The following is a 19333-nucleotide window of genomic DNA, read 5'->3' on the forward strand; positions in this document are numbered from 1 at the left end:
GTTACAGCATGACAATCCCAACGCCACCCATACGCTTCTCGTCCGGCAGGTTCTTGTCGTTGATCCCTCCCGGCACTGGCGCCGCGCGGTAGTTGTACAGATAGAAATGGAGCTGCCCATCGCCCGCCCCGAACTTAAGCTGCTCCAGGAACAGCGGGTTGTCGTGCAGTGTAAGAGCGTTGAACACGTCGAATTTAGCCTAAATGGGTCAGCATATCAATACCGCTGTTTGGGGTTTAGTATCTACCTTCTTGGCCAGGATGAGGGCATCGTTGATCAGCACCAGCAGCTGCTTTTTGAGCGCCTTCGTGTCCTCTGTGAATGCCGTTTCGGTCGCATAGTAGTACAGATACGCTGCGCGCACGGCCTGGTGCTTGGGGTTATCGATGACCGTTGACTCGAGGTTGTAGAATGAGACAAAGTCCGTGATCTTGTGCGTCTCCGGGTCTTCCACCACATACGACCAGACGACCTGATCCTGTGCAGGTAGATCCTTGTGCACCAGCCAGTGGTCAATCTCCTCGCGCGTGAAGGCCTGGTTGAGCTGGAACCGCCGCATGTACCGCTCCAGCAGGTCAAAGACGGCGTCGACGTCTTTGGCTTCCATGGGCCGCAGACCGGGCATGGTGGTCTGGTTGGGCAGGTGGTTCTTAGTGATCTGGCGAGCCTTGGTCGAGCCATGGGGCAGGGGCGAGAAGCCGACTTCGTAGAGCTTCAGCCAGTCCAGCGCGCGGTGGTAGTACCGGCAGGAGCTGACGGGCGTGGGCAGGATGATGCCACCGGTGTAGATGGCCTGGAAAATGCCATTGAGGTAGCAGCGCCGGGTAATCTCCTTGATCAGGACCGGGGTCAACCGCTTCGAGCGCAGCTTCTTGTGGATACAGAGGAAGTTGATCTCGGTGACCTTGATGCGCTCGCCGCGAACGCGCAGCTCCGTAGGGACACCGCAGATCGAGGCAACCAGCTTGCGTGACTTGGTGGCCCGCACCCCGACGTGCCATTCCTTTCTCCAGCCGGGAGACATCAGGGCCCAGTGTAGGAACGACTGCGAATAGCTGAACCGGAACATGGCGTTGTCATCCTCGACATAGTGGTTGTTCAGCAGCTCGTAGAGTTCCGTGAGCTCCTCGGTGTTGGTCAGATCCAAGGTGCACCACTCGAATCCCTCCAGCAGCTGATCCGGTGTCTGGGACACTTCGTCGGGGTTGATCCTCTTGATCGGACCCTGGGTGACCTGCTTCTGACGCCCCTGGTCTTCGAACCGAGGCACGGGCTGGGTCTGCCAGAACTTGTACGAAGCCATATCCTTTTGGTTCTTGCCTCCCAGTGACAGTCCAGTGAGTAATTGTGAGATATCCATGTTCTGCAGCGTCTCCGCGGCCTTATCCTTGTCCATCGCGGCGAGCTCCTGTTTCAGTGCCGGATTCTGTTCCAGCATTGACTCGACCACTTTCGCGGGGATCTTCTTCGTCGTGCCGGAGGAAGGGGCGTCGTCTGGGGGAGAGGCATTGTGGTCAGTTATCGCATCGCGCAGTGGTGGGGTGCAGAGAATCAATCCTACCAGTGCCTGCCTCGGCCCCGCCAACGGGCTTGGGGTCAGCCTCGTCCTCCGGGCGCATGGGTTGTTTCCCCTTGGAGTCATTTGATTTCGGCATGGTGAGCGAGAGGAACGGAAGGGCAAGCCAGGCGGGCGGGGAGGAGTGGAGAGAGCAGGGAAGAGAGTGAAGTTAGTTGGCAGAGTAGGATTTGGGGACGGGCTGGCCCCACCGATCAGCCAACCGACGATAGGCGACGACAGAGTATATTTTACGAACAGTGAGAGATGTTAATGATTATCTATTTATCGACTCGATTTATTCACAGGGTATCGCCAGAAGAATTGTTGAAATCCCAAAACACCGCCGCCTTCTTATGTTTTCATTCACGGGCATGGCTTAGTCTCAACCACATCCAGGAAACCGCCCACCAGATGCAGACTGCCCGTAACAAAAGTCATGACGGGCGACCGCTCCTCGGGAAAATCCTTGCGCGCCGCACCGGCCACCTCGCGCGCAAAATCCACAGCCTCCTCAATGGTGCCGAACACCTGCACCTGCGCTTGGGGGTCACTCGAGTTCCACGCCTCCGCGAGGGACTTCTGCACGCGCAGCAACTCGACGTCGTCGGCGTTGGTGTTCATGCTGACCAGATCCGGCCGGTAACCCGCTTGCTTGTAGGTGATGTTGGTACAGAACACCGCGTGGGTGAATGGGGACGTGGATCCAAGCGCTAGGGCTAGCGTCTCGTGTAGAGCGCGAGCAAGAGCCGTGCTGTCGCGGGTCTGCTGGTTGAAGATCAAGATCCGCGGCTTTTTGGTCGCAATGTCGCTTGAGGAGGAGTCCGCCTGAACTCGGGATGCGAACCATGAGCCCGCCAGCCGAATACTCTCCAACGTGTGGCCGCCGTCGATGTACCAAGCCACGTTCTTTTCGGTCCGAGTTTCACAGCGGCCGCCGAGACGGGTTTCCATCAGACCCTTCTTGAAGTTCGGGGGTAGAGGTTCGGATGAGATATTCTCTGGGATGCCGGCAACGCCGACTTTCCTCAAAAACTCCGCCGTGGTTGAGACAGCCAAGGCGGCATTCGTATACTGGAAGTCGCCGGCCAGACCAAGCTTGACTTGACTGCCGTCGGCAAGCAGTTCGGGATGGCCCAGCACCACATCCAGCTGGACGCCTTTTTCTTCAGCGCGCTGGGTCAGGACTTTCTCCGCGCTGAGAGCTTGCGGCGCAGTAAAGGCTCGTGCGCCAGGCTTGATAATACCGCCTTTGTGCCATGCGATGTTCTCGATTGTGGTTCCCAATAGCGCGGTGTGGTCGATACCAAGGCTTGTTATGGCGGCCACCTTGGGTTGCTCAATCACATTCGTGCAATCGTACTGCCCTCCAATCCCACACTCAATCACTGCTGCATTGACGCCTTCCCTGATATAGGTGTGGAACGCCATCAGGGTCAAATAGCGAAAATACTGAGGCTTGGTGCCCGGCGCAGTGGGGTTCTGTCCTGCCAATTTGGCAGCTTCCTCAAGCCGATCCCATACCTCGAAGAAGTAACGCGCGAATTGTTCTTCGGATAACGGGGTGTTATCGATCTTGATGCGCTCGCGGGCGAAACGCAGGTGTGGAGAGGTGTATAGTCCAACTTTATGGATCGCCGGCGCCGATTGACCTGGCTCCGGCTTGGTATATTGGGAGAGAATCGAGGAAATAAATGCGGAGGTGGAACCTTTGCCTTTGGTGCCAGCGACATGAACAGGGTTCAATTGGTTCAGATCGGAAGGCTAAAACGGAACAAACAAGATCAGAATGAGCTCCGATCAAGGTCAGACCGGCGTACCTTGTATCCAATGCGCTCAAGCCATTCCACCATCTCCGGGATGGAGCGCTCGTTAACGTCGTCCCGCGATTTGGCCTTCCGCAGCTCCTCCACAATGGCATAGTTGGTTTGGAGGGAATTGAGCGCTGTAATCGCAGCCTGCACAGATTTAATGTCAGTAACTCCCAGCCCAACCGACAACCTCCGCGCCGTACCTCATATGTATGAGCCATGGCGGGCGAGTGCGTAGAGACTCGGCGCCGTGGACAATACTGCCAGGAATAAAGAGCTCGCCAAAATCTTCGCATCGACAAATGAAACCCAGGCGATCAGAAAGTTGGGGGGTTTGTTGCGCAAAAAAACCCCCGGGCCAGTCGATGACAAGGAAATCTAGTGGAGTGACGAACTGACTTGCCCGCGGGAAACCAAAAGCTGGGCACGAGCTCACGTGATTATATATACAGCTCCAGTACTACACATGGACTCCTTTGCCATACAAGTGAAGAAGTGTATTATTTCGAGGATAGCATACTAGAGTCCGGGAGATAGATAGAAAGAGAAACATAATAGCTGTAGTATGAATTCAGCCCAAACGGAGCCTAGGAGAGGAAAGCAGATGCAGACGCCAGGTGGAAATAGAACAGGAGTACAGGTGGAACGGTGAAACAAATAAGACACAGGGGAAACCCTGCCACGTCATATCTAAAGCCAATTCCATATGTCCTTGGGCGAATGAGAAAATCAATCTACCGGCGGCAGACCCAGCAAAGTTCGGTTGGGCAGGCGAGCAAGGACAAGGAAATCAAAGGAGGAGCACCGAGACGGTTGGGTGGGAAGCAGGAGCAGCCAAGCTCGAGAGAGTAGTGATGGGAGAAGGCAACCCTAGCCCGAGCCAGAAGCTGCCATGGGAAGGGGCGGGAGAGTCAAAAGTAATCGAACAGCATCGCACGGCCCATTGCGGAAGAGAAAAGGGTGATTGTCGTTTAGCAGTTGCAGGAACCGGCGCCTTGGGTTCCAGGTGCCTCGGGACGCAAGTCCACGCCGGGTCGTGGGGTCGTCCGAAGGTTCCGCGGGCCAGCCTGGTCGAGCGGCAGCTTCTTGGCGATGGCTGTGAAGAGTTCCTTGACATTGGTCGCAGACTTGGCCGATGTTTCGAAGAAAAGCAAACCCGCCTCGCGGGCATAGGCCTCGGCATCGGCGGTAGAAATGGCCCGCTTATCTGGGCTCTCATCGACCAAATCGAGCTTGTTGCCGGCGAGGGCGATCACAATATTCTCATTTGCTTGGCGCTGAAGCTCCTTCACCCACGACTTAGCTTTGTCCAGCGACGACTATCATATCATCCAGCAAGTTAGCTTCTATTCCGCGACGGAAAAGGCAGTAAATTGGGGGAGGTCGGCATACAGCCTGCGTGATGTCATAGACAACGACAGCACAGTTGGCATTCCGATAATACATCGGAGCCAATGACTTGTATCGCTCCTGGCCAGCGGTATCCCAGATTTCAAACTTGACGGTGGTGCTGTCGTCGAGCGAGATGGTTTGCGTCAGGAAAGCGGCGCCGATCGTCGACTCTCGGTAATCATCGAATTGATCCTGAGTAGTTAGCACATGTTGCCTGGACTAGCGATGTTGAGGTACTCACTTTCACGAATCGCAGCACTAGAGAGCTCTAGAAGATAGCAAGGATGTTAGCGACCGACAAAAAAAATGCAGTCAATGATCCCGAACCTTTCCAACGGCAGACTCCCCTGATGAGACGGAACAGCAAGGTGTTAGTAATCATTTCAGCCAGAATAACGGCTAGGATGTATATGGATGACCTACCGAGCAGAACAAGCTTGAACTGGGCGAACCGCGCGCCGGGGCGGGCTCCTGCTGGTTGTCTGGAAGCCATGGCTGCTGATCAGGAGAGCGGTCGGCAACGGGCGCGAAGCAAAGATGAAGGAGCGAGAGACAAGGCGATATGAAGAGATTCGATATCAGCGAGGAGCGTCCCTATCAAAGACCGTACGGCCAAAGACAGAGCAAGGTGGCGTTTCAGGGGGGGGGGTTTGGAGAGAGGATGAGGGAGAAGATGTAGTGGAAGGCAGCCGGAATAGTGATGACGGAAGGCCCAGCCACTCTGCCGCGGGGCGGTGTGTGTGGCGTGTGGCACAGGTATCCAGTACAGGCCAAGTGGCCCGTGGTTTGCTGTGGATGTAGGTACCTAGTACTTAGTGCTTACTTGGGCCTACCGTAGTCTCTCGATCATGTGTGCCTGGCATCCCCGTGTCTTCGATCATGCGCTGAACCCACACGCTCTTTCTCTTCCGCAACCACCGCTACGCTTTCAGCTCTCTCCCGTTAGGCGCCATGGCGCCTGCTATACTCCCATTCAGGGATGTTAATCTCCACTCCTCGCCTTCCCACTATGCCTTTACCTCCCCTTCCTCGCCCCAATCCCCAACACTCGTGGTCGAGCGCCCAACCGGCGACTTGCGCTTGAACAATGGCCCTTTGTCGGGTGCAAAGCGCATTTCCAGCATTGCAGGTATTCTGGGAATTGTCAAGCTCAAGCTGGGTAAGTTGGATGCAGAACAGGGTGGCGGGACGCGCATGCTGACCACATCCCCCCGGAATAGACAGGTATATCATAATTATCACCAAGGCCCAACCGATGGGACGATTGCGCGGCCATCTGGTTTACAAAGTTGCCGGAACCGAATTTCTGCCCCTGCGCGAACGCCCCCTCCACGACACCGACGAGGATACGTACCTGGCACTGTTGAAAGACCTCCTCCGCACCGGTCCCATGTACTTCTCCTACTCCCTAGACTTGACCAACAGTTTCCAGCGACAATCCCAAGGCGCGCCCAGTCTGCCCATGTGGCAGACCGCCGACGACCGGTTCTTCTGGAACCGCTTCATTCAATCAGATTTGATCGACTTTAGTCTAGGTGCTAATGACACGAGTGGAATCCGCTACGGCCCGCAGCCAGGAGCCGACCCTTACATCCTGCCAGTGATGTTTGGCATGCTGCGCATTACGGCCGCGCGAGTCAAGTCAACCCCTTTCACGTTCGCCCTGATCACCCGGCGATCCAGACACCGCGGAGGCACGCGGTACTTCTCCCGTGGGATTGACGAGCAAGGACATGTTTCAAATTACAACGAGACGGAGCAGATTGTTATTCTGAATGACTCGACTGGTGGACTGTCCGGCTTTGCGGGTGGGCAATCGATGACCAACGGCAAGGCGGGCCAGGACCTGCAGCTTTACTCCTTTGTGCAAACTCGAGGGAGCGTCCCGGTGTTCTGGGCCGAGGTCAACAACCTTAAATATACACCGAAGCTACAGGTTCGTGGTGTTGAGACTGCCGTGGAAGCGGCCCGCAAGCACTTTTCTGAGCAGATTCGCCTGTATGGCGAGAATTATTTGGTCAACCTGGTCAACCAGAAAGGCCGAGAGGACCGCGTCAAAAGCGCCTACGAGCAGTTGGTTCGCACACTGGTCACTTCCTCCCACGAAACCACGGACGCTGATGAGAAGTCTCCCGAGAAGATGCATGTCTTGGAACCAGGTCCGAAGCAGAAAGAGATGGACCATCTCCATTACGTATACTTTGACTTTCACAACGAAACCAAGGGGCTCCAGTGGCATCGTGCCGAACTGCTCATGAATCGCTTGAATGATGGACTGGCTCAGGGCGGCTACTTCCGGGGAGTGGAGCATCCAGGGGCTCCCGGTGGTCAGCTAGACATTCGGTCGACACAATCGAGTGTGGTCCGCACCAACTGCATGGATTGCCTGGATCGCACCAATGTAGTGCAAAGCATGCTCGGCCGCTGGGCGGTGACGCGGCAGCTCATGGATGCCGGTGTGCTTCGCCCGGGAGAAACGGCCAACGACGACCGGGAGTTCGAGAATCTGTTCCGCAATATCTGGGCGGATAATGCGGACGTGGTCTCCAAGTCCTACTCTGGTACTGGTGCCCTGAAGACCGATTTCACTCGCACTGGCAAGCGCACGCGGATCGGAATGCTGCAGGACCTGAATAATTCCATCACCCGTTATGTGCGCAACAACTTCATGGACGGTCCTCGCCAGGATGGATTCGATGTGTTCCTCGGTACCTATCTCCCCCCGGACTCGACGTTTGGCAGCTTTCAACTGTTTGTGGACAACCGACCGCTCATCATCCAAGCATTGCCGTATACATTCGCTGCGAGTGTGTTCATGGTTCTGGTTGCCACCTTTACCCGGCAGCTGCCCGATGCTGCAGTCTGGCCGCTCCGTCTGTTTGTGGTCTTTTGGCTGCTCGTTGGTGTCTACACCTTCCGCTTCATCAACGGACATGGAATGCTCTATGTGAACTGGCCCAAGCTCAACACGCCCGTCGCTGGCGCCGAAGGCTACCAGGACGCTCTTCTCAAAGCCAGGACTGACCCTCTCGTCGGCAAGTTGCTTCCTTCGCGTCGACACCAGCGGGGAATCAGCAACGCTCGCTTGGGCTTCCTCGAAGAAGGAAAGACCAGGGTCGAGTAATTCTCGCCGCTTCAGACTTTGCTTTATTCCCGTTTGCCCCTTTATTTACATCTTCTTTACCACCCACTTGTCTCCTATGTTGTTCTCCGGTATAGTGTTATATCTGTCTGTATCGCTTCCACCATTCCTCCTGTATTCTATTATCCCCTCCTGAGGGCTGTTCTGAATCGACATGCTGCTAGCACCTAGAAATATACGAACTATCACAAGTTAAGTTTATAGTCCATATATCTCAGAAATCCTAGCGGATGTCCACTACTTAACGGATCTTAGTTTAGATAGTACGTAGGGTCGACATCCAGTCACTGCCGGTCTTGACCGCCCGCAGGATCGGGACCGATCGCAGGGCAGCATCATCTTTCTCTTCCTTTACACCCTTCCCCCTCCACCCTCTCCAACCGTCGGCGATTGTGCGGCTCGTCATGCTGCGCTCTTCAATTGCTCCGAGTCGGCATCTCCTGTCGTACTCTGCTCGCCAGCGCGCCACATCACAATGGCTCTCCAGAGCCGGGGCTAGTAGCCGGTTGTCCGGTCAGGTACGAGGCCCTTCTCGTGTGATCACCTTTTGTTGCTTCGCTGCTAATATTTGCAGCGATTCTTCGCCGATTCCAAACCGCCGAACACCGGTGGTGTCACGCCTGCCTCCCCTTCCTCCGAATCGAGTGTCCCGCCTGAGACCCTGGCCAAGGCCGCTGAGCAACAAGGTACATCAGCACCCATTGTTGAAATTCCATTTACCAATTGTGTCTTAATGTTGACATCTTATTAGAATCTAATGTGCCACCATCACCCCAAACACCCGCGCCTCGCAAATCCGGTCGTTTTCGTCGATTCCTGACTTATTTGATCCTCACCTCTGGTTTGGCTTATGGTGGAAGCGTCTTCTTGGCCTTGAAGTCCGACAACTTCCACGATTTCTTTACCGAATTCGTGCCGTATGGTGAGGAGTGCGTTCTTTACTTCGAGGAGCGTGACTTCTATCGCCGGTTCCCCAGTGCCTCCCGCCACTCGAACCGCCTCTCCGGTTCACCCAGGGAAGATGGAAAGCCAGTTACTATCTCCAGCAATAGTGGCCTTTCTTGGAAGGTCGCTGATGTTGAAGAATCTGGTGCCAATGTCTCGAAGAAGGGCCCTCACATGAGTTCCCACGAGGGGCTGGTGAACGCCGAATCGGCCAAGCCTGAAGAGCGGAATTCTGCAGTTCAAAAGGCCAAGGATGAGAAGGCTAAGAAGAGCAAGAAGGAGGCTAAGCCTGCTGAGAAAGGGGAAACGAAGCCTGTTGCCCTGGAGGAGCCTAGGCAGCCAGCTGTTGCTGCTGGCACCATCGAATTGCTGCAGATGCAGGGTAATGATGAAGCCGTAGTCCAGGAATTGGTCAAGACCTTCAACGACATTGTCACTGTGATCAGCGCCGATGAGAACGCCGGCAAGTACTCCGCGCCAATTGCCAAGGCCAAAGAGGAGCTGCAGAAGATTGGCGAGAAGATTTCGGCTCTCCGCAGTGATGCCCAGAAGGCCGCTCAAGAGGAGATCAACAAAGCTCATTCCACTTTTGACGAGTCGGCACGGGAGCTGATCCGCCGCTTCGAGGACATGCGCGGTACCGAAGCCGCCCAGTATCGGGAGGAGTTTGAGGTCGAGCGGGAGAAGCTCGCTCTCGCATACCAGGAAAAGATCAAGACCGAACTACAGCGCGCCCAGGAAATCTCTGAGCAGCGCCTGCAGAACGAACTGGTGGAGCAGGCTATTGAGCTCAACCGCAAATACGTTCACGATGTCAAGGACTTAGTTGAGCGCGAGCGCGAGGGTCGCCTCGGCAAGCTGGATGAACTTACTGCCAACATCAATGAGCTTGAGGAGCTGACTTCGGGCTGGAGCAATGTCATTGACACCAACCTCAAGACCCAGCAGCTCCAGGTCGCTGTGGACGCTGTCCGCAGCGTTCTCGAGCGCGCCGAAACCCCGCGACCATTTGTTCGTGAACTGGTTGCCGTGAAGGAGCTGGCTGCCGATGACCCCGTTGTCGATGCTGCCATTGCCTCCATCAACCCCACCGCCTACCAGCGCGGCATCCCCTCGACGTCGCAGATCATCGAGCGCTTCCGTCGGGTGGCCAGCGAGGTCCGCAAGGCTAGCTTGCTTCCCGAGGACGCCGGTATCGCGAGCCACGCCGCTAGTTTGATGCTGAGCAAGGTTATGTTCAAGAAGGACGGCCTTGCCGGTGGCGATGACGTGGAGAGCATTCTCGTCCGGACTGAGACCCTGCTGGAGGAGGGCAATGTGGATGCTGCAGCCCGTGAGATGAACACCCTTCAGGGCTGGGCCAAGATCCTGAGCAAGGATTGGCTGGCCGATGTTCGTAGGGTTCTGGAGGTCAAGCAGGCACTCGAGGTGAGTTTTTTCCTGTCCCCAATCTACGTTTCCCCGGCTAACACTACATCTTTACAGGTCATCGAGGCTGAGGCCCGGCTCCAGTGCCTGCGGGTAGAGTAAACGCATGTGCCGAGCAGTGTTGGCTTGGATCTATCCTGTATATCTTCGTTTTTTCTACAGGAATTGTACCTTTAGTTGTAACTCTGTGTGGTTAGACCCAAATGCTAGATTTTCCTATGTTGTCAGCGGATATATATAGTTGTCCATGTGTAGTGGATTTCCAACTGGGCAACCCTGCCGTCCTGTTGTAAGCCTGAGTGCATGTGGGACCAGGTGTTCACGCGATGCTCAGAACAGTCTTCTATAATAATGACATTCTCCTTGAAAGTGTTAGAAAGGGTCACTTCATCCCACACAGGGCCGTATCCCTGAAGCCTGCAGAGTCTTACATAAGCCAATTCCTCACGCGGTCTAGACTGGAGCTTGCGACTCCCGTCTCTGTTTCCACTTCCCCAGACACCTCAAGCTCCCTTGCTGTCGACCGCCTTCATGCTCGTACCTTACCATCGAGCACCATCAGTAGCCTCTCAGTCGGGCTTGGCCACCCAGCTGCGTGCCTAGCCCTCCCCTCGGCTCTGATGTCGCGCCGACCCAACCAGCCGGGCGAACGGTATTCAATGTCTCCGACAGATGCATCGCCTCGCGACTCCCTCCACCGAAATTCCTCCCTGAGCCGGTCCGGAGGCGGGTCGTTTCGACGCGCAGCTCTCCAAATGACCGAAGATCGAGAAAGTGGGGCGCTGGAGGGTAGCACGCTCGGGAGCAGCTCTCGCGAAGGGGACAGAAGGAGAGTCTCGGGTCAGCATAGGACGCAAAACTCAGGCAGCTTTCTGCTAGATTCTGCGCTCTTGCCGCGGTCCCAGAGCGCCAGGGTCAGCTCGTACCGGCCTGTGCCAAAGGAGCCGCGTGCAGAGAAGCACCATACTGCCCCCGACGACGATATTGTCGTGCCCAAGAAACGATCACGGTTTCCGTGGAGCCGAAATAAACACTCTTCGTCCGAGGCTCCTTCTACAGCCGGCAGGTCGACCCCGAGAACGGTCCAGCAGACTCCGACACCTCCGCCTGATGTACAACCCTACGCAACCTCGACACAGCCGGAGGCCAGGACGAATGATATGGACCGGTCCTCTCTTGCGCTTGACAGGGATTCTCTCCAGATCGTTAACTTGGCGTTGAACCTAAATGAGTCGCGAAGGAGAACTGCCTCGGGCCTAGCCCAGGGCTCAGTTGGACGGAGACCCTTGTCCGTCTCTCAGCCTGCTGCTCCTGTGCCCGAGCCAGGTGCAAACCAAGCGGCGCAACTGGGCCTGAAGTCTCCCGTCCTAAGCTTACTGCCCGCTACGGTGGTGGATGACCAGCGGCCATACGAATTTTCGGAGAGCACTATTGCGAGAGCGGATAGGGCTCGTCGACACTTCGATCTCTTTTATGAGTATCAGCGGCTGCTTCTTTCTCTTCCTCCTCTGCCACGGCCTTCTATTTCAAGGATCGCGGACCAACCCAAGGCTGTAAATGCCACCCGGCAAACCAACCGAGCATACAACCCGCTTCAAATGATTCGCAATCGGAGAGTCCGGTATCGGGAGAAATGTTCGATTGATCCCGAGGCCGAGGGCTGGCATGATGTTGACAAAGTCCATGGCTGGGTCAGCACTGTCGAGGACAAGTACCGCCAGAGAGTTCATGATCGTATGGAGACTCTTAGCCTTCCGTCGTTCCAACAAGGCCAGCGACAACCGGATACAGTTGATGCCGATTATCTGGAGAACACAGCAGTGTCACCGCCTTCCAGCTTGAGACGAATCAGTCGTACAAGCAGCTTGAAGACTCGTCGACCGCGTCTGGACTGGGAGTTTTCTCCAGCTGAGCTTCTGGCCGACACTGTCTGGGTCGAGGACGTGGTCAACAAGGTCAGGATAGTGGACAGGGACGGCAACAGGCTCTACTCGGATTCAATAGATCTCGCACCGGACACTCACGCCGACTCTAAAGCAGCGGCAAGACCGCGACAATCTGTGGATGTGGATAACCCTGAGACGGACCATTCTTCACCACGAAATTCTCTTTCCATCCCTCGTCCTGCGTTGAAGCCCGAGTTCAAGAGCGTTGGTCGTGGACGACAAAAGCAAAACTATAAAGGTCATTCACGAAGCCTCACTAGCCGAAGTATCTCCAGTGAACGAGAAGGCTCGCGCTGGGACAGGATAAGGAGACGTCGAGGCAGTGTTTCCAGCATCTCGAGCACGGAAGTCCGTAGTTCAATGGACAAAAGACGTCAACCTTCCTGGACAGATGAACGAAAAGACAGCGACCGGTCGTGGCAAAAAATCTCCTCAAAACCCTCATCTCAACCACCTCGTGTGAAATCTTCAATCCAGGAAAATCCAAATTATGGCAGAAGTAAGACTACGGGCTCACAATCGTCTGGACTCCCCCGGATCCGCACATCAGAAGACCGACCCTGGAAGCATCGAAGAAAGGAGTCATTCTCATCGACGGGCAGTATGGATGATCGATTAAAACAGCGAATGTCCTTGGAAGAAAGAGACAGCACCGCCCCGAACTCACCGGTATATGCCGGCTATTTCCCAAGCATTGCAGCCAATTTGTCTCCCCCTTCAAGCCGCTCTCCCTCGCCAGTCAAGAAAAAACTTCGTCATAAGATTGTTCCTCGCTATGAACCTAGCAAGAAAGAACCCAGGGATCAGGTCGTGGGTGATATTCGGGATACTGAAGCCTTGCGCCGACAAAGCCTGACGTCTCTCCCTGAGCATGTTGAAGGCGCCCCAAAGCTGGACCCTAGTCCCCTTCCGGATATTTTGTCTACGGCTTATCATGAGGATGAGAGCAATCGTGTAGATTCATCCCGGGCACGAAAGGGAGCACACCATCCTGATGTTGGACTTCGCGGAATCTTCAAGGGGCCGGGCAGGATCGCTGAGATTGTCGGCAACGAAGTCTCCAAAGTCGGAGATCTCATTCTAAAGAAAGAACAAACTCCTGTATCGAAAGATTCACCGTCCGCGACTCCCATTACATCGGATGATAGCGACCTTGATGGTGAGGACCCAAGGCCCGATAGACGGTCTGGCCCGAAGGCGCTATTGCGCCGTTTCGCGAGCGCCACAGAAGAGCAGGGACGCCCGACTCGCGAAGATTCCGACAAGACTGCATCGTCTAGAAGTTTCAGACCGACATTGCCTAATTTTACATCGCCACTGCGGCAGGATGAGCGAAACACAGCGAGCGATGCCGCAGACCCTGGTAGCCCCCGTGAGCGCGTGCCCGCCAACCGAATTCCTATGCGGCGCAGCAAAACGATTGATTTCGGGCCTCCTCTAAGTGCGGGCAGAGACCTGGTGAAGCCGCGCGGCATCAAGGACTCATCCAACCCCTTCAGCCTCACGCGCCCTCCTGTCACCGGACTCGCCAAAGCTCGAGCATCACTAGGACCACAGGAGAGCCGCCCCAGGCTCACGGACGCAAGCCGCACTTGGAGCATCTCTGACCGCAGCCTCCAAACCCTGAATGACTATGGCATTCCTGGGAAAGCCGAAATTGAACGCACTCGCGCCCTTCTTTTGTCGTCAGGAATCAAGGCCCGAGAAATCACTCGTCGAGCCCATACGGTCCGCGAAGAACCTCTTCCGTGGATGTATAAGGCTGTAGGCTCCAATACATCTATGGCAGGCGTTACACGAATCGGCGAATTTGATCTAGCCGCCCAAAACCTTCTGCGACGTTTTGAAATGACCCAACATTCATTCCAGCAATCAATGCACCAATTCTCGACGGCAACAGCGTCTCCTCTCCGCACACAGCTCAAGAATCTGGAATCGCTGGTCAACCAAACCCTCACGCCTCGCGTCCGTTCTACAGCGAACGACGCGGAAGACCTCTGCGTCCAGCTCAACACCACCAGCACCCTCGCAGTTAAACAACTTAGCGACGCTCTCGACAAAGGAGTCCGAAGGCGCCGCCGTCGGCTTCGTTGGGTCCGCCGGGCGGGCTTTGTCGTGCTGGAATGGGCTCTTGTCGGAATGCTCTGGTGGGTGTGGCTGATTGTCATGGCTTTCAAACTTGTGCGCGGTATTTTCCGAGGCTCTATTGCGGGTGCAAGATGGGTTCTGTGGCTGTAAGACATGGTCTGGTCGTGGAAATTGCGTCTTTTTTGTTAATCATGTTGTCTCCTTCACGTTGATTCTCATTTGTCTTCGGACTTTTGTACATCTCGTTGCTTGCAGATACCCAACTCGGTGCGAGGTTTCTGGTTCTCTTATTTCTCTTCGCGATCTACATCAGTAGACATGTGTTAACGAAATTTACATAAGTATTTTATCCAATAATCAACTGTTCAGTTACATTGAGCTCGTCTGCACAAATGGCCTATTCCTACAGATACGTGCTAGGGCAGATCGAAGGGGTTTCCCTACAGAAACGCAAATTCAGCGGGACTCTCCTGCACAACTATAGCTTTCGAAGATCTCCTTCCAAAATTCCAACCGCCTGTTTTTCTTCCATCCTTGACTGCCGGGTGTCGCCGGCAAAATACAGTATCATTCTTTATTGGGAACAGAGACATCCCGAACAGGTGGAAGATCCTACAATATGCTTTGTCTCACAGCCCAGGAAAAGCACCTCACAAGAGCACATTGCCAATTTATAAATATCCGGTCATGGACAGGGAGATTTGACTGCCAGTATCGTCATCATCTCCATCTTCATCATCGTTTTCATCCAAGGAAGACAGCTTACTGAAGCCCTCATCAGAACTAACCCCAACATCGGCAAGCCCTAACCTCACTCCGTTGTGACCTCACCTACGACTCAGAGTGGCTTGGGCGGGGATGAGTCGACGCGGTAAGAAAGGTCGTTTGATCGAGGATCTCGACAACGAAGTCGTGTATCGCCCGCTGCCTCCAGCACTTCTCAGACCAGCTACTGCTCCCGCAGAAAGCTCTCTGAGGAGATCAGGTGCCATTCGCAGATCATCCGAAGTATTTTCCTCTAGCGTGGAAATCAGAAATCCCGCGACCAGCTTTGAGGAGATGAATGACAGTCAGGACAAGGATAATGGAAAGGAAACCGACAACAACAAACGATCGTCTCCAATCACGGATGAGCTCTTTTTCTGTTCCAGCCCTAGCTCCCAGGCTAGCACTGTTCAAGATTGGATGAATCGTGACTCCGATCAGGTATGCACCCTCAAACGGAGTAACAGAATCCGCCGTAAAGCGAAAGATCTAATCAAACGTTTGCAGACCCTGTGGCTGGATGAGGACGAGAGTCCTGAATCCCCTCCGTCTGAGCGAGATACCAGCCAGCTTGTCCGTGCAGCTGAAACAGAGACCGACTTTAACTCGAGATCCACCAGTGACTGGAAGGCCCTCCTGATCTGGAACCATGACAGCATCCGCAATCTGATGAAACTGCTCAAGCTTTGGGCACTACACGGCGTGCCAGCCAGCGAGATGGGCCTGTTCCTGGAGTCGATACTGTACCAACATGATGAGCACATGCATCACAAGTTGACCCAGTCAGTCGACGCCAACGAAACTTACGCGGAAATTGCGTGCTTGGTTATGCAGCATTACCAGATCCGCGACGACGACAAGATGCCGCTTTGGTTGAATGTCGATCCTGGGGACGCGAACTATCGCCCGCTGGACAAGCAATGGGAGATGAACAACTCAACGATTCAGCGTGAGAAGCCGAGGAAGCGACAAGAAACTTCACAGCGGAAGGTGAGCACAAACCCTAATGGAATCGGACGACGGCCCTATTCTCATATTCCTGCACCACGACCGGCCCGTCCTACCAATTGGCCCTTGTTCCTGAGTGATCTCCAGCTGGGCCATTCCCTTGAGGGCAATGATGAGGACGAGTATGGCGAGGAGGGAAGCACTCGTCGCAGATTCGGCGAGGACTTCATCCGTCTTGGCAGTGTAAAGACGAATAAGGCAGTTATCTTCGAGCAGTCCCGCTTCCTGGCCCAACCCATGTCCGCCGAACTGGTCAGTCCCACGCAGGCTGATTTGGAACAGCAGCAGAACGGAAAGGACATTCCCCATCCCAGAGTGCCCTTCAATTCACAACCAAAATCCGCTGTCCACGGTACTTCCACCAACCATGACAATGCCGAAACTGAGACTAATCCCTCGCAGCCTCACTCTCACTCTACAAAGACTGATCAGCCCGGGCCATCGGGGACTGACCACAACGTATCCGATTCTCAATCTCGTCGTTCGGCAAGAAATCCGCCTCGAGCTCCTGTTCCAGCCAGTGCCTTCATTGAGAACGTTATCAATGCTACATGCGAGCAGCTCAGTGCTATGGACTTTCACGACGGCACGGATACTAAGGGGAGAATGTTCCTCTGATCTGGTTGCAGCGGGTTTGTTTCAACAGCATCCTGTGTTTCGTATTGTGGGTTTTGAGCACGATTGAATTCTCTAACATTGATTTCTTTAGATATTTTCTCATTCCAGCTGTCAATCTTACGCTTGTTCTTGCTGGTTTGTATTTTGTTTCGCAGTTTGGTTATGGTGTTAGGGCTACTCATCGCAACTTACCACGCAGCTTGTACTTTCACGAGTTTTTTCTTCAGAAGAGAAACAGGAAAAAAGAGTCTAGTAGATATAGGAAATTACAAAAAAAGTTGAAAACCCAAGCAAGATATATCCATAGAAGTGCATTTTTGAGGTTGCTCGCACCCTCTATTTTGGGTAACGATAGACCTCTGAGATTACGTCTCCTGGGATTTGGTCCGTATCCTATCAAGGGCCTGATCGGAATCGTATCAATGCCGGGGAAGAGATATCACAATAGATCCTCCTCAGCGCGTCTTCGAGGGCATTAATAATGCGGTTGCGGGGATTTGTCCACATTTTGATCATGATTGATTTTCTGCACGGGCCTCAAAGAGGATAAAGAACCATAATAATGGGCAAATGGGAGTTTAATCCCGAGTCACGCAGGCGGTGCGTCTTTTCCTATCAGGTAGAGATTGCATAAACTAGAGGAAGTTGAAGCCGAGGATGGAACCCCACCAACTGAGATTGGCATCTTTGCCGAGTTATCTTTAGCCTGTATGAGCAGCGAAATGTCCCAACTCCACCGAGATGAAATTTCTTTCTTACATCTCGTGAGAGGATTAAAAGTCCCCCATGTATCTCAATTATTCCTAGAACTCGTTTTCAATCTTTCAGAGTGATTTTAAACAATCTGGAGAAAAAATAACGCTCAGGCCGATTCAACGGAAGAAGGGAAACATCGATTTTTCCACGATCGCCGCCGGCACAAACCGTAAATCATGGGATTGATTCCACCTCAACTAAGGCATCCGCCCAAATATTTGCTGGCATGCATTTTATGTTCGGCGAACGGAGTTCTTTTCGGAATGGATACGGGTATCATTGGCCCGGTGACCGACATGAAGGATTTCAAAGCCTCATTTGGAGGGAGCCAGAACGCCACGATCCATGGCCTCATCGTCTCGTCTATCTTGATCCCCGCAGCTCTTTCTTCGTTTTTCGCTGGCCATGTTGCGGATCGACTCGGTCGGCCCAAGGGCATCAGCATCGGGGTCTTTATATTCGGCCTCGGAGCCGCGATAGAAGCCGGGGCCGTTCGACTGGCTATGTTCATCGTCGGCAGAGTTGTGGAAGGCCTAGGAGAAGGTCTTTTCATTGGAAATCTCGTGGTCTTGATCTGTGAAATCTCACCGACCAGCACCAGAGGTGCCCTAACGACCGGTCCACAGCTGCTCATTACCCTCGGATTGGTGATCGGGTATTTTGTAAGCTATGGAAGTTCGAGTCTTGAGTCTTCACTGTCATGGCGAGCACCATATATCCTACTTGCGTCTCTGTCTATGGTCCTAAGCTGCGTTTCGCTTCTTTGCTTACCCCAATCACCAAGGTGGTTAGCCCTTCACGGTCATCATGCGAAGGCCGAGGAGGTATGGGACAGCTTGGGTGTGAGTCGTGCAGAGCGCGAAAAGGTCGAGCTGCAAGTAGAGATAACAGAGGTTGAATTATCCGCGGATATGCCCAGACAGAAAAATATCCACAAGCTCCTGGATATCTTCTCTAAGGATGTTTGGGCCCGGACCACCCTTGCCGTTTTTATGATGGGTATGCAGCAGATGAGTGGCATTGATGGTGTACTTTTTGTAGGTTCCCCGAAGCCTCACCCCAATTCTCGCCATGACTGAAAATTTGGATATGACTGACCTGAATTCTGCAGTATGCGCCTCTATTATTTCAAAAGGCTGGTCTTGCGTCGTCGGAAGCAAGCTTTTTAGCTTCTGGTGTTTCTGCGATAGTGATATTTGGCGTGACTATCCCAGGTTTACTTTACGCAGACCGATGGGGCCGTCGACACAGCATCATTTACGGCGGCATTGCAATGGGGATTATTATGTTTCTCATGGGCGGCCTCTATGCCGGCAACGCAGTTCACAAATCCAGCGGCGCTGGACGCTGGATTGTGATTGTCTCGATCTATGTTTTTGCAGCCATCTACTCCGTGACCTGGGGCATCACCGTGAAAGTCTATAGCGCTGAGATTCAACCTCAGCGAACGCGAGCATCGGCCACCACATTGGCCCATTCAAGCAACTGGGGATTCAACTTTTTGGTCGCTTTAACCACCCCCATTCTACTCTCGAAGAGTAATTTCGGGGCATACTTTTTGTTCGGTGGATGCTGCATTATTACCGCCGTTGTTGGTGGGATCTTCATGCATGAAACCAAAGGCCGAACTTTCCTTGAGATTGAAGAAGCCTTCCGGGGTAAAACAAAGGGATTGGGAAAATCACTACGTTCACTTCGACACGGCATGATCAAAAGTTCATTGAAGGCTTAAATAGTAGATTTATGTTTGCGTGATGAATAATTTTGAGCTTTAAGCGGAAAGATAGATATAGATCTTTACACAAAATTTTAATGATTTTAGCATTGGCTTTGGTGTTTGAGGCGAATAGAGCATCGACTGGATACTTCGAGAAATCGC

The 19333-nt window shown here is 53.8% G+C and overlaps 9 protein-coding genes across 9 annotated transcripts; 5 read left to right on the top strand and 4 right to left on the bottom strand.

Annotated features, from left to right (window-relative positions):
* Position 1: 1 nt before the first annotated feature.
* On the bottom strand, positions 2–1655 carry PFLUO_LOCUS8010 (glycylpeptide N-tetradecanoyltransferase; the record flags this gene model as incomplete). The annotated part of the gene is made up of 3 exons (XM_073785703.1): positions 2–199; positions 248–1494; positions 1562–1655. The coding sequence occupies 3 exons, from the start codon at positions 1653–1655 to the stop codon at positions 2–4; spliced, it is 1539 nt and encodes a 512-aa protein (XP_073642032.1).
* A 266-nt stretch (positions 1656–1921) lies between these two features.
* PFLUO_LOCUS8011 (uncharacterized protein) lies at positions 1922–3587 on the bottom strand (the record flags this gene model as incomplete). Its single annotated transcript, XM_073785704.1, has 3 exons — positions 1922–3319; positions 3376–3513; positions 3570–3587. The coding sequence occupies 3 exons, from the start codon at positions 3585–3587 to the stop codon at positions 1922–1924; spliced, it is 1554 nt and encodes a 517-aa protein (XP_073642033.1).
* A 750-nt stretch (positions 3588–4337) lies between these two features.
* On the bottom strand, positions 4338–5251 carry PFLUO_LOCUS8012 (GTP-binding protein of the rab/ypt; the record flags this gene model as incomplete). The annotated part of the gene is made up of 5 exons (XM_073785705.1): positions 4338–4685; positions 4759–4950; positions 5000–5026; positions 5086–5105; positions 5182–5251. 5 exons carry the CDS (start codon positions 5249–5251, stop codon positions 4338–4340), a joined length of 657 nt encoding a protein of 218 aa, XP_073642034.1.
* Positions 5252–5709: 458 nt separating this feature from the next.
* PFLUO_LOCUS8013 (Phosphoinositide phosphatase sac1) lies at positions 5710–7882 on the top strand (the record flags this gene model as incomplete). Its single annotated transcript, XM_073785706.1, has 2 exons — positions 5710–5917; positions 5979–7882. The coding sequence occupies 2 exons, from the start codon at positions 5710–5712 to the stop codon at positions 7880–7882; spliced, it is 2112 nt and encodes a 703-aa protein (XP_073642035.1).
* Positions 7883–8304: 422 nt separating this feature from the next.
* On the top strand, positions 8305–10375 carry PFLUO_LOCUS8014 (MICOS complex subunit mic60; the record flags this gene model as incomplete). Its single annotated transcript, XM_073785707.1, has 4 exons — positions 8305–8418; positions 8475–8586; positions 8652–10273; positions 10331–10375. 4 exons carry the CDS (start codon positions 8305–8307, stop codon positions 10373–10375), a joined length of 1893 nt encoding a protein of 630 aa, XP_073642036.1.
* A 653-nt stretch (positions 10376–11028) lies between these two features.
* PFLUO_LOCUS8015 (uncharacterized protein) lies at positions 11029–14457 on the top strand (the record flags this gene model as incomplete). Its single annotated transcript, XM_073785708.1, has 1 exon — positions 11029–14457. One exon carries the CDS (start codon positions 11029–11031, stop codon positions 14455–14457), a length of 3429 nt encoding a protein of 1142 aa, XP_073642037.1.
* A 909-nt stretch (positions 14458–15366) lies between these two features.
* On the top strand, positions 15367–16698 carry PFLUO_LOCUS8016 (uncharacterized protein; the record flags this gene model as incomplete). The annotated part of the gene is made up of 2 exons (XM_073785709.1): positions 15367–15513; positions 15580–16698. 2 exons carry the CDS (start codon positions 15367–15369, stop codon positions 16696–16698), a joined length of 1266 nt encoding a protein of 421 aa, XP_073642038.1.
* Positions 16699–17768: 1070 nt separating this feature from the next.
* Positions 17769–18527, bottom strand: PFLUO_LOCUS8017 (uncharacterized protein; the record flags this gene model as incomplete). Its single annotated transcript, XM_073785711.1, has 2 exons — positions 17769–17987; positions 18390–18527. 2 exons carry the CDS (start codon positions 18525–18527, stop codon positions 17769–17771), a joined length of 357 nt encoding a protein of 118 aa, XP_073642039.1.
* A 221-nt stretch (positions 18528–18748) lies between these two features.
* Positions 18749–19186, top strand: PFLUO_LOCUS8018 (uncharacterized protein; the record flags this gene model as incomplete). Its single annotated transcript, XM_073785712.1, has 1 exon — positions 18749–19186. The coding sequence occupies one exon, from the start codon at positions 18749–18751 to the stop codon at positions 19184–19186; it is 438 nt and encodes a 145-aa protein (XP_073642040.1).
* Between the last annotated feature and the right edge of the window lie 147 nt (positions 19187–19333).

The sequence above is a fragment of the Penicillium psychrofluorescens genome (assembly GCF_964197705.1).
Source record: "Penicillium psychrofluorescens genome assembly, chromosome: 5".
Taxonomy (NCBI): domain Eukaryota; kingdom Fungi; phylum Ascomycota; class Eurotiomycetes; order Eurotiales; family Aspergillaceae; genus Penicillium; species Penicillium psychrofluorescens.